Here is a 12,700-nt window from a genome sequence, read left to right as displayed (position 1 = left end):
GGGTTTAAGCCAGTGGCAGCCTGCTACAACCATTTGAAAATGAGCGTCCCCTCCATCCTTGTGCCATTTTTATTACAAAGTCTCATGTAGCAGATACCCAACTGCCTAGTATTTGTACCCAGAGCCCCAGCATCTCAAAGGTCACATGGTGATGGATTACTCACAGAAAGCTTCCCTGTGTTGAGAGTCTCCCTTGCTATGGCTTCAGAGATGACTCTTTAGTTTGTGTTTCTAGTCTTGTAGGGGACATGCTGCTTTCAATGCATTCCAGCCTCTGGGTTCCTTTGTCCCTTGCCTTTCGGGTATCAAGAGCTCTTTTCCTTTTCTGTTTCCTGCAGAACTCTGAGAATTGGCACCATCTCTACCTTATATGTTTGGCAGAATTCACCTTTAAAGCCTGGAGTTTCCTTCTCTGTAGAAAGATTTTGTGGTACAGATCTTGGACAACATTAACATTTCTTGGAAAGTAGGCTGTATATGTTAGTTAGATATATAAATTTCATTTTGTTGGTTGTATTGTGCTAGTCATCCATACTGATTTTTTTTCTTTAGTTGTTCTATAAATTATTGAAAAAAAGTTGAAATCGCTGAGTCATTTCTGTGTGGCTCTTTCAGGTCTATCAACTTTTCCTTACTACTTTGAAATTCTGTTAGTTGGTGCATGTATGTTGAAGAATGTTATATCTGCTTGGTGGATCAGCTCCTTTATAATAATGAAATGTCCTGTTCAACTCTGCTAAAATTCCTTACTAGGAAATGTACTTACTCTGATATCTGAGTAGTTAGTGACTCCAGCTTAACAATCATCATTGTCTCCAGGGTTCATCTTTTTCTTTTTCTCTCTTCCTATCTGACTCATCATTAACTGGGCTTCTTGGAGACAGATGTTTGATGGTGTGACATGATGATTCACATTTAACTCGCTTAGATTTAAATCTGGGATCTTATCATTTTTTCTGTTTTCTCTATAGTCTAATGTCCTATTCTAATGACTAACACTTAGAATAAATACAAGTTGTATTTGTTCATTTCTATTACTCTTTACTCCTTTATGTAAATCCAGACTTCCACTGGGCATTCCTTCGTTTCTATCTGAAAAGCCTCCTTAGTATCTGTTGTGGTTCGAGTCTGTTAGTGATGGATTGTGTTAGCGCTGTGAGAGTGAAAACCTCTTTAATTCACCCCCCCCCCTTCTAAAGATCTTTTTGTTAAGCATAGAATTCTAGCTAGAAATTTTTATCAGTTGTTTCTTTTTAAAATCTTTAGTGTATTCTGGTCTGCATGGTTTGTGATAAGAAGACCTTTATTCTTAGACTTGTTCCTCTGCACTGTAATTATTATTATTATTATTTTTTGCCCCTTGCTGCTTTTAATCACTGGGTTTCATCAAATTTGTGATGTGCTTTGCTATGGTTTCTTCTCTTCTCTTCTGATAGGTTCTTTGATCTCCTTGAATCTGTGGGCAGACTGTTTTCATCAAAATAGAACATTATTTTGACTCTCTTTTCTGTTTCTCCCTTTCCTGTCTGTTGCAGAGCCTAATTACAGACACACTTCTTGTTGTTACAGGACTTTTTCTTGCTAGTTTTCTGTTTCACTTTGAATTGTTTCTCACTACTATGCTATAAGAAATTCTCTGATCTTTTTCTCTGCTGTCTCGCTTATTATGAATGCTATATAATTTACTTACCAGTTCAGATGTGTCCTTCTAGGTGTCCCACTTAGGGGGTTTTACATTTTATTATTTATTATAATTTGTATTTATATTTGAGAATTCCATTACATATATGTAAAGAAATAGAAATTTCCTCCTTCAGTTCCACCTGTAACCCCTAACATGGCAATGCTTTATGCCACTGTCCTCATCACTGACTTCTTTCTCTTCTTTTCTCTTCGCCTTCTTCTCCTTCTTTGTAACTACTAAGACTAGTTAGTGCTGTCCCTATGTGAACGGGCATGGGGCCATCCACTGGAGTGTAGGAAACCTGCCAGCGAGAACACCCTCAAAAAGAGCAAGTCCCTACCCCAGCAGCAATAAACTGCCGATAGTTCCCCAGCAAGTGCTCTCCTGGAGCCTCAGGAGCACCGCCCCACCCTGGCTTGGATTCTTCTAACTGACTTGGCTTTATGCAGCTCCTGTAAAGGTAACCACAGCTGCTTTGAGCTCAGGAGAACGGCACTACATCTTGTCTAGGACTCAGCGTTTCTCAGAACTCTTCCCCATTCGCTGTCTCTGACATTCCACTTCCTCTTTTGCAATGTTGATGACCTTTTTACATCTTCTCTTTCTCTTCTGGTTCTCTTCCTGGACACGTGAAATACATTTGTAGTGACTGCATAGCCCCCTTTTCTTTTCAGCTAATTCTAGTGTCTGGGTTGCTTGGGCTCTATTGATCAGATTTTCACCAATCGTGGATATTTTCCTGCTTCTTGGTATGCCTGGGAGTCATTTTCTCCTTTCTTCTGGATTTCCAGGCATTTTTAATTTTCACACTGTTGAATGATAGACTTGATTACAATTTTATATATATTTTGTGAGTGTGTTAAATGGCTTAGAGACAATTTGAGTCTAATCTGTATTTTAAGTTACACAGGTTTAATTAAGCCCACAGTAGTCTTTATCCTAGGGCTGACTTGGCTTTACTAGCGAGGTAGCACCATAGTGAGAATTCCACTTGACACTCTGCCCTGACTGCTGGGGAAAGGAGCTGCTGTTCTCAGGTGTGTACGCTCCAGTGAGCGCTCTTGGATGGTTTTTCTCCTTGACTTCTGTAATTTCTGCACACACATGCCCTGATCATTGCTTCACCCAGACCGCTAGTACACCACAGATATCTGGAGTATGACTCTCCCACCACCTGCTCTGTATCCCTCCCAGTCTCCCTACCTTTCTCTACAGTAAATGAAGGTTGGCATTTTGCCCTACAAATCCCACTTGCCTAAGACTTGCTGAACTCCATTCCATAAGGCATTTTCTCTGTCCTCTTTCCCAAGCCCTCACTGCAAGGTTTTTTCTAAAGCCATGAGTTTCAATGCATCCTGTGATGAACTCTCGAGTATTGACGACAGCAGCAGCCCTGTGTATGCAACCCCCTGGTACTTAGTTGGTTCAGGGCCCCAAGTCGCTCAGTCCTGTCCACAGACCCCACAGGCTTCGGGAGAGAGCTGATTTCGGGACCTCTTGAGTCACAGCTGAGAGCCTCCACATAGTAGAGATCTGGAAGCTATTTGCTCGTGGCTTTCTTTGCATCTGTTTTTCTGTCATATTGATTTTCTTTGTTTTGTCCCGCTTGAATTGGTGATGGGAAGGGGAGGGCCCTGGTAAGAGTGCAGTTGAAATGCAAAATTTTCTTCTTAAAAAGATTTCTTTTTATGTGAGTGTGTGTGTGTGTGTGTGTGTGAGTGTGTGTGTGTGTGAGTGTGTGTGTGTGTGTGTGTGAGTGTGTGTGTGTGTGTGTGTGATACGGTTGCATGTGTGCACATGAGAGTGCCTTCAGAAGCCAGAAGAGAGTAGTGTGTGTGTGTGTGTGTGTGTGTGTGTGTGTGTGTGATACGGTTGCATGTGTGCACATGAGAGTGCCTTCAGAAGCCAGAAGAGAGTATTGTGTGTGTGTGTGTGTGTGTGTGTGTGAGATACGGTTGCATGTGTGCACATGAGAGTGCCTTCAGAAGCCAGAAGAGAGTATTGTGTGTGTGTGTGTGTGTGTGTGTGTGTGAGATACGGTTGCATGTGTGCACATGAGAGTGCCTTCAGAAGCCAGAAGAGAGTATTGTGTGTGTGTGTGTGTGTGTGTGATACGGTTGCATGTGTGCACATGAGAGTGCCTTCAGAAGCCAGAAGAGAGTATTGTGTGTGTGTGTGTGTGTGTGTGTGTGTGTGTGAGATACGGTTGCATGTGTGCACATGAGAGTGCCTTCAGAAGCCAGAAGAGAGTATTGTGTGTGTGTGTGTGTGTGTGATACGGTTGCATGTGTGCACATGAGAGTGCCTTCAGAAGCCAGAAGAGAGTATTGTGTGTGTGTGTGTGTGTGTGTGTGTGTGTGTGTGTGTGAGATACGGTTGCATGTGTGCACATGAGAGTGCCTTCAGAAGCCAGAAGAGAGTATTGTGTGTGTGTGTGTGTGTGTGTGTGTGTGTGTGTGTGTGTGATACGGTTGCATGTGTGCACATGAAAGTGCCTTCAGAAGCCAGAAGAGAGTATTGGGTCCCCCCTGAGCTGGAGTTCTGGGTAATTGCGAGCTGCCTAATGTGGATGCTGGGATCTGAATTTGAATCCTCTGCAAGAGCTACAAGTGATCTTAAGTGTGAGCCGTTTCTCCAGCCTCAAATGTAGGCGTTTTTTTGTATAGAAAAATAAACAACAACAAAAACTAAAACCTGAAAGTCAAGAATTCGTTCATCAAAGATCAGGTATAAACAGCGTGACAGAGTTCTGGTTCTGTAGCCCCGTGTTCCGATGAAGGCAATCCTGTCCATAGACTCTGTTTATTTTGATACTCTTTCCTGTCTAGGATTAAGTGTCTGCAAGATGGGAGTAGAGCCCTCTTTGGGAAAGTGTATGGAGATTGCGTCTACGTCCTCATTGATACATCTCACTCAATGAAGAGCAAACTGGACCTGGTGAAGGATAAGATCATCCGGCTCATACGGGTGAGATGGGGGTGTCACGGGCTTGTGCTTGGGCTGCTGTCTCATAAACATGCTTTCGGTAGTCCTTGTCCGGAGTGGCTCTGGACAGTGGGCAGGGCCACACTGCACTGCAGGGTTCCCGAGAAAGCCAGTCCAGAAATGCGCCCCTCTGCTGTTCTAGAACTCTCTCAGTGCTCCCTGGCAATCAGACCTGTCCTCTGATTCGGTCCTTTATGTCGCCATCACCCCTGGGTCACTCAGGTGTGTGTCTATACTTTCTGCCTGGAGTTGTCTCTAACCTATGATACACAGAAACCTCTGTTGTTTCCCAGATTTTTATTATCTTGAATTTTTAACTTACTTTCCTATGTCTGTTAGGGAAGCTGTGTGCACCGGCCCCAAAGTTGCAGATGGGAGGAGGGGAGGCCTATGATGGGGGCACCCGGTTTCTGTCCCACTCACCTGGGCTGCCCCTGAATCATTTTCTTGGAAGCAGGTTGCTTTCTGAATCCAGTTTCCATAGTAACTAGGTCTCACAATATTGTCATGAGTCTGTTGTGCTGAGAGTGTAGAGTGTTTAAGAAATACAAAATATAGCCAGCTTCTGGGGTAGGGGCGGCACGGTGTAGACTGATGAAAGACAAGCGAATATGTACGTACCAAATAAGAGCCTTTCCCAAGAGGTAGTGACCGAAATGATGACGTTTTGAATATTCTTTCTTTATGCATTTAGCATGCTTATCAGCATTACATTAGTGTCAGTATTAAAGTCAGTATTTAATGTTACAGTACAATATTACCTACATATATGTAGGTGGCATATAATACTAGCAGTACATTCATATATAACATCTGTAGCGGCCAAACATCCAAACTCTATAAATTTGGCTCAAATCCCTTTTGCAGCAGAAACTGTTTTTTCAGTTGCACATACTTCTCAGCTAGCCTCTGGAGCTAAAAATGGATATCCTGGAGATTCACTTCAGCTTTGCTTACATTTGATGGCTTTATGGCTAAATAATAATTGTTTCTTCCAGGAACAGTTGAGATACAAGCGTAAATTCAATTTTGTGGCCTTTGATGGTGAGGCAACTGCTTGGCGGGAAAAACTTACTGAAATCAATGACGATCATTTGGAACAGGCCGAGTCGTGGGTTAGAAACATCAAGGTAAAATGTCTAGGCTGGGAGATGCCTGAGAATGTCTCGTGGTGGTGAGTTCACTCATGGGCTAGGAGTTGTTGAGGAATGGATTGAGCTCCAAGAAAGGCAGTGTCTATACATGGGCAGTTATTTGGCTGCAAAGGTCACATGCATCCAATCTCATTAGTCAGATCTTAACATCTACATAAACATCTATTTATAGTCATCATCCCTTGGTATCCATGGGAGCTTGGTTCCAGGACCTCCCCCGCATCCTATGAGAGCCACAGATGCTCAAATCCCTAATATAAAATGCTGTGAGATTCGCAGAGAGCCCACACAATCCCCCCCCCCATGTGCCAAAAATTATCTCCCCACAAACCCACAGCTCCCAGTGCAAGTGACGGGTATTATACTGTATCATTTAAATAATAAAGATGGGGGGAAAGCCTGTATAGGTCCAAACAGATAATCTTTTATGTATATGAATTTACACATCGTGTGTATGTTATATATGTGTGTCTGCAGATTTGTGCCTGTGAATGCAGGCATACATGAGCTTGTGGAGGCCAGAGAACAGCCTTGTGCATTGGCCCACATCTTCTGCCTTGTTTTAGACAAGGCCTCTTTGTTATTTGCTGCTTCTGTAGCAATCCCATGGGATTCTGGGAATTCTCTGCCTTTCATCTTACCATAGGAGTGCTGGGATTACAGATGCACACAATTGCACCCAGCTTTTACATGAGTTCTGGGCATTCAAACTCAGATACTCATCATTTACATAGCAAAGGGTTTACCCATTGAACCATCTCCCCAAGCCCAGACACAATCAATCAAAAGTGCACAAGCTGTGCGAATGAGCATGTGGGTGTGTAGTGATAATTTCATTTAATAATGAAAGCTCGCCTGAAGTTCAGAGAGTAAAACAGCAGCACTGATTAGCCTTACAGACCAGGCAGTGGTGACACACACCTTTAATCCCAGTAACCACACTGGTTTGCCATAGAAACTGGGAAGTAGTGGTGCGTGCCTTTAATTCCAATACTGGAGAGGAATATAAAATGGGAGGAGACAGCTCTCACTCACAGTCTCATTCTGAGATTCCTGGAGGCAGAATCGCCATTTTGGACTGAGGTAGAGGTAAGAGCCCATGGCTGGCTGTTTTGCTTTTCTGACCTTCAGGTTGAAACTCAGTTTCTGTTTCTGGGCTTTTATTAATCGTACTACTACGTGTGTGCGTGTGTGCACATGCATGTGTACTCATTCCTCAGTTGGTTGGATTTGTGGGTGTATAACCCTTGGACAAGGCGAGGTGGCTCTCTTTCCAAATCTGTCCTGGGCTCAGGTTGCAGCCTCTTGATGAAAACAGATTTCAGCAGATAATATTTTGGGTGCTCAGGCCTTCAGATCTGTCCCATCTGACGGTCTATCAGCATTTCAAAGGCTCTGAGGGGCCACGCAGCTGTTCCTACTGAACTTTGTTCAGAAGCAATGAACTCCTGGGCACAGTACAGTCTGAGCAGCTAAAGCTGAGAGCAAGAGGAGAGAGGAGGAGGAGGACCCAGGGAGACAGTGCGTTTTTCCTGGACACTGGAAAGCTGTTATTTCTTGTCACATAGGCTACCGAGAAGGACTTTCTTTTTTTAGAATTTTCTCTTGCCTTGAGCTTCTCTTAATCTCGAATATACTCCAGAACCATATGGCATTCCAGATATTTGAGAGACAGTTATAAATCTGAGACAGGGCTGTTAAGAAGTTGCTTAAAATAGCTTACTGCTTGAGTATAGAGTCCTAGATTTGCCCAGCAGCCACACCAGACATTACTGAACTCCCTGAATCTGGACTGATCAAAGCAGGCCCAGGCAGACACTGGAGTGTCCCAAGTTCTTTAGGAGTTGTTTTTAAAATGGAAAAAGAAGGCAGTATGTTGAATAGAAAGATAATATTTTTAAGTAATTGGCCAACTTATCCTGGGTAGAGTGTCAAGGCTATACTCAACTTGTTAAGTTTCCAGTATTACCAATGTCCTCTTCTTTTTACAAACTACCAGGAATAGGAGGTCAGTTGTTAATGGAGCACTCACTGTCTACCGAGGTATTACACATTCATTCTCTTTGGGTGAGAGCACCCGTGGGTTCTGCTCCGCTCACACTGGTACTATTAACAGAACGGTAGTGCAGCTTAGTCAAAGCCCATCAGATTTTCCACTTAAACATTTCCAATTGCAGTATTTCCCTAGTCTCCCCCAGTAGGAGAAAGCTTCTTATTCTTCCTTGGACATGAATGATCTTGACACTTTTGAAGAACACTGATTGATATTTTCTAGAACGTTTTTCAGATTTTTGATTTGTTTTGTTTTGTTTTGTGACACTGGGAATTGAATCAGAACATCGGAACATGCCAGGCAAGTGTTCTCAGTGAACTCCATCCTTCGCCCTTTAGAATCTTCGGTTTGGGGTTAGGGTTGCTAAGTTGCCTAGGCTGGCCTTGAACTTGTGGTCTTCCTGTCTCAGTCTCTTTAGCTGGGAATACAGTGTATGCCACCATGCCTGACTTCTTCTGAGGCAGTCTCTTGTTGTGTAGCCCAGGTTGGCCCAAATCCAGCTTCCCACTAGCTTCCCAAGAGCCAAGATTATATCAGGCATCACTGTCCCCAGTTTTAAAAACAGCCACCCTGTTGTTGTTAGTTTTCTGTAGTGCTGGACTGTTGAATCTCTCTGATTCTGCTCCTGTATCCTTTCTATTTCTGCTTGCTCTGACTGGGCATTGCTCTTCTTGTTGAAGGTTCTTTAGTCAATAATACAGCTTGCTTTTGGAGGTGTTTCCATTGTTCCAGCGTAAACTACTGTGGGCACAGATTTCCCCACCAGTATGGTAGTAACTACATACTATAGATTTAAGTGTTTTACTTAATTTTCCATAATTTCTAGTTAGTTTTAATTTTTTGTGTTTTCTTTTTTGAATCATGAATTATTTAAAACCTATTATTTGACTTCCAAGTATGTGGTAATTTTCAAGTTGTCTTTCTGTTATTAATTTTGATTTCATGATGACTGAAAGCAAACTTGGCATGATTTCAATTATTTTTAAATTTGTAAAATGTTTCATTAAAATGGAAAATTCACTAGAAATTATGGAAAATTTAGCAAAACACTGAAATTTATGGAAAATAGCTCCCACAGTTCTGGCTATTAAAGAAAATAACCATCATTAGCCATTTACCTATTGTTTTCTTCTTCAACTTCATCAAATTTTGCTTTGTGTGTTTTGAAACTCTATTGTTTGGCGCTTCTGTATTTAGAGTTGGTCTCTTTGTAGACTGAGCCTTCTTCGGTCATTATTTAATGTGCTCTTTGGTCCCTAGTAATTTCCACTGCTCTAAAGCATAGAGTGAGTCCGGCTTTGCAGGACATGCATACCCCAGCACTTAGGAAGTAGAGGCAGGAGGATAATGAGTTGGAACCCTTCTTAACTACCTAACAAGACCTAGTCTCAAAAGCAAAATTAAAGCTCCAAACAAAAAGCAACATCCCTACCCCACAAACCTAAAGTGTGCCGTTAACATTGCCATTCCTGCTTAAAAGACTATTATGACAATGTATCACTTTCATCCTTTGATCTCAGGCTTATCCATGTTTCTGTATTTGAAGTGCCCCCCCCCCCCCAGATGTTAAGGGATCTGCTCAAGACTTTGTAAGTTCTCCGATCCCTGTCAAGTAATGGAGTAATAAGACGGTGTGTGGGTGTGTATGTATTATTGATGTCTAAGGCTAATGTCTACCATTTGGTTATTCCCTATTGTGGAATACTTGGTTTCATTGTTTCTCTTGCCTTCTTGTGGGTCTTTTGGGCACTTTTAGTGTTCCCTTGTAACTCTTCATTTCACTTTTTACTGTAGCACTTCTTGTGGTTTTCTGAATGCTTGTTCTAGTGGCTTTCCATACGCAAAGTTGTCATTTATCACAGTTCCTGATCTGATGTGCTCTGACTTCAAGGGAGCAAACCTGATATTAATTTACACCCTGTGTGCTCCATACATACTAAAAGTGTAACAGAGATGGCTCTTCTGTATCCAATCATTATCGGCATGAAAGCTTCTTAAACTGTAACACATGACTTGGGAACTTTGGGGAGTTAAGGATGGTCTTTTCTGATGACTTTCATGTTCAGGGTTTGAGTTTCTGTTACCATTTCTTTTGAGTCGTAAGCTTCCATTAGCCGCCCTTTAAAGATGAGACTCCCAGCCACAGAATCTCACAGTTCTCCATCGGCCCTGAGTAGATGTCTCCACCAGATGTGAGTTATTCAGTCCTTTCAACACCCGAAGTAAGTCGGGTCGCTTCCTTTTGTCTCTGTGCTTTCAGATGAGAAGTGGCTGCCGCCCAAATTGGAATTCTTTAATGGATACTGTAATATGCTATTTCTCTTGGGCTGTTCTTAGGGAGTTCGTTTTGTTTCTTTAATTTTCAGAAATTTGCATACAATGTATCTAGCTATGATTTTCACAGATTTTTTTAAACCTAATTGGGGGTTTTCTCAGCTTCTTGAGTTGCAGTTTTTATAATTTCTGCAAATTTGAGGATTTTTAAATTTTTATTATTTTAAATTATGTCTATGTATGTATGTATGAAGTGGGATTATGCATGCAAATGTGATGCCCACATGGTCAGAGGCATCACAGCTCCTGGGGCTGTCACACAGCTCCTGATCTGATGTGCTCTGACTTCAAGGGAGCAAGCCTGATGTCAGTTTACACCCTTTATGCTCCACACATACTAAAAGTATAACAGAGATGACTCCTCTGTATACAATCATTATTGGCATGAAAGCTTCTCAAACTGTTTGTGAGCCACCCAGTGTGGGTGCTGGGAAATAAATTTGAGTCACTGAAGAACCGTACACACTTATAAGCCCCAAGCCATCTCTTGAGCCCCTTGGGGATTTTTTTAAAAAGCTATTCTTTTTTAAAAAATATTTTTAAATTCCTCACTCTGCCCTCTCTCTTTTTCTGGAACTCTTACAGTATTAATGTTCCATCTGCTTTATTGTCTCAGGGATCTCTGAGGGCATCAGTTGGGCCACTCTCCTCAGACATTATACCTCTTTGTATAATGAGTGATTTTTCTTTATTGCATTCGGGGAAATTTTTATTATTATATCAGGAGGCGCTAATCCCATTGAAGTCTTCTCATTTAGCCAGCAGACACTGTATTTAGGTTTAGCCTGTTCAATTTGGTTTACATTTGTGGGCTTTTTGGTACAGTGATAATTTAGTTTTCAGAGCCCCCTCATGCTGCTGGGACCCCCATTCAGTACCCACTTGGTGCTGTCACAGGGGTGCAAGGCAAATCCCTGGGTTACCTGTTTCTGGTGGGTGACCTTCTGGGGACGGGAGAATGGAAATTGCTAAGTCCGACTGCAGGGTAAAAATGCAGGAGCTGTAGGTGCCTAGCCCAGGATATACTCAGCAGATTTTTCTATTATCGTCAGCACTGCCATGACTTTCCCAACAGTTTACCTCATGTGGATGCTATAGTGATAGAATTACTTATCCTATCCTGAACAAAACTGGAAGCGGGGCTTCCCATCGTCGTCTCTGTTTGCCTGCTCATCCATCCATCTTTTATTAGCCTTCCATGCCAGCTCCACCTGGAGGTGTCTTTAGCTATGCACTCAGTTAGAGTAATGCAGCCTGTGCTGGGCATCACTAGAGCAATGTTAGCACAGCGCTGGGATGTGTATCCAGGCTCTTAGCATTGCCCAGGAAGCCCTCTCCAGACAGCGTTGGCCTGGTCCAGTCAGTTGCGTTTGATTCCCAGCATGATGCATGGCAGGAGTATTGGGGCTTATTATTACCTGTGGAAAGTTAGTGGAGGCTGCTGGAAGAGGCCCAGGGGGGAGAAACTGCGTGGGAGGAGTCATTGCACCCCCACCTGGGTCTGGGTTTAAGCAGGTCCTAGCAGAAAGGGCATTCAAGGCCCACTGTGAAGCTTGACAAGATTTGAGTATGGGCTGGATACTTCCATTCCTTTGGCCCACCGTCTCCATCTTCTCATCCTGATTCCAGTAAGGGCCGTAGAACCTGCTCACCATATGGAAGCAGAAACTCTGGCCTCCATTCAACTCAGGAGGAAGTACGAAGGCGCAGGCACACAACCTCGGAGTATTCTCCCTGAATTTGAGTTGAGAGTCAGTGACTTCAGATGGCGGGTCTACCAACCATTACAGTGGTGGCATGTGCAGACTGGCGAAGCTTCTTGGGTGGCAGAGGCAGTGGGCTGCTGGTCCACCTAGTGGCGACAGTTCCCTGTTTGGTGTGGCTAACCACAGCATCTGGTGTGCTGGTGGTGTGGCAGTGGGGCTCCTGCCGAGCAGGCTTGCAGCAGGACTGGGGCCCCGCTCCATGGTGTGAGGTCCCGAGCTAGGTTTTCCTGCCAGATGCTAAGACTGCAGGCTATCCAGATGCCCTTTGCATAAATTCTTCTTGCTTGGATCAATCACGATTGTTTTTCTAGCTTACAACTCTGGCTGAACTGATACCCTGGGTCTGAGATGCGGGGGATGGCTTAAGTAGGCTTTGGAAATCTTGAGGTCCCATGTGTTCTTACAGACAAAGATTATTTCTTGGTAAGGCTCATTTTTGTGTGTTGACTCAAGTGCACTCTGGCGAATCTAATTTATTTGATTTCTTACCATGCTAAACTGAGTCATGAGATTTTCTAATTTATAACTGTTTGATGTGTTTGGTGACATTGTTAAAAACCTATCATTATTTCCCCTTGACATGCAATGTTTATCTATTTTTCTTTTTTGTACAAACAATTGTGGTGTTATGATTAATGTTATATGTAAGAGAGAAAATAAATCGTAATCTATTCTCTTTGATTAATTATGATTTTAATTTATACAGTTAGCCCTCAGTAGCCAT

At 42.8% G+C, this 12,700-nt stretch overlaps 1 protein-coding gene across 1 annotated transcript in view; it reads left to right on the top strand.

Moving 5' to 3' along the window:
• The window catches only part of Vwa3b (von Willebrand factor A domain containing 3B), a 169,678-nt gene that overhangs the window by 79,857 nt on the left and 77,121 nt on the right, over positions 1-12,700 (top strand). Inside the window, exons 10-11 of the mRNA XM_041655900.1 lie at positions 4,513-4,651; positions 5,668-5,799. Coding sequence (XP_041511834.1) covers positions 4,513-4,651; positions 5,668-5,799 — 271 coding nt within the window. The remainder of the gene's footprint in view (positions 1-4,512; positions 4,652-5,667; positions 5,800-12,700) is intronic.

This window comes from Microtus oregoni, unplaced genomic scaffold (assembly GCF_018167655.1).
Source record: "Microtus oregoni isolate MIOR12 unplaced genomic scaffold, Mior012 000007F_ref0000211, whole genome shotgun sequence".
In the NCBI taxonomy this organism is placed as follows: domain Eukaryota; kingdom Metazoa; phylum Chordata; class Mammalia; order Rodentia; family Cricetidae; genus Microtus; species Microtus oregoni.
The sequence above is the reverse complement of the archived record's forward strand: the minus strand, read 5'-3'. Positions and strand labels throughout refer to the sequence as shown.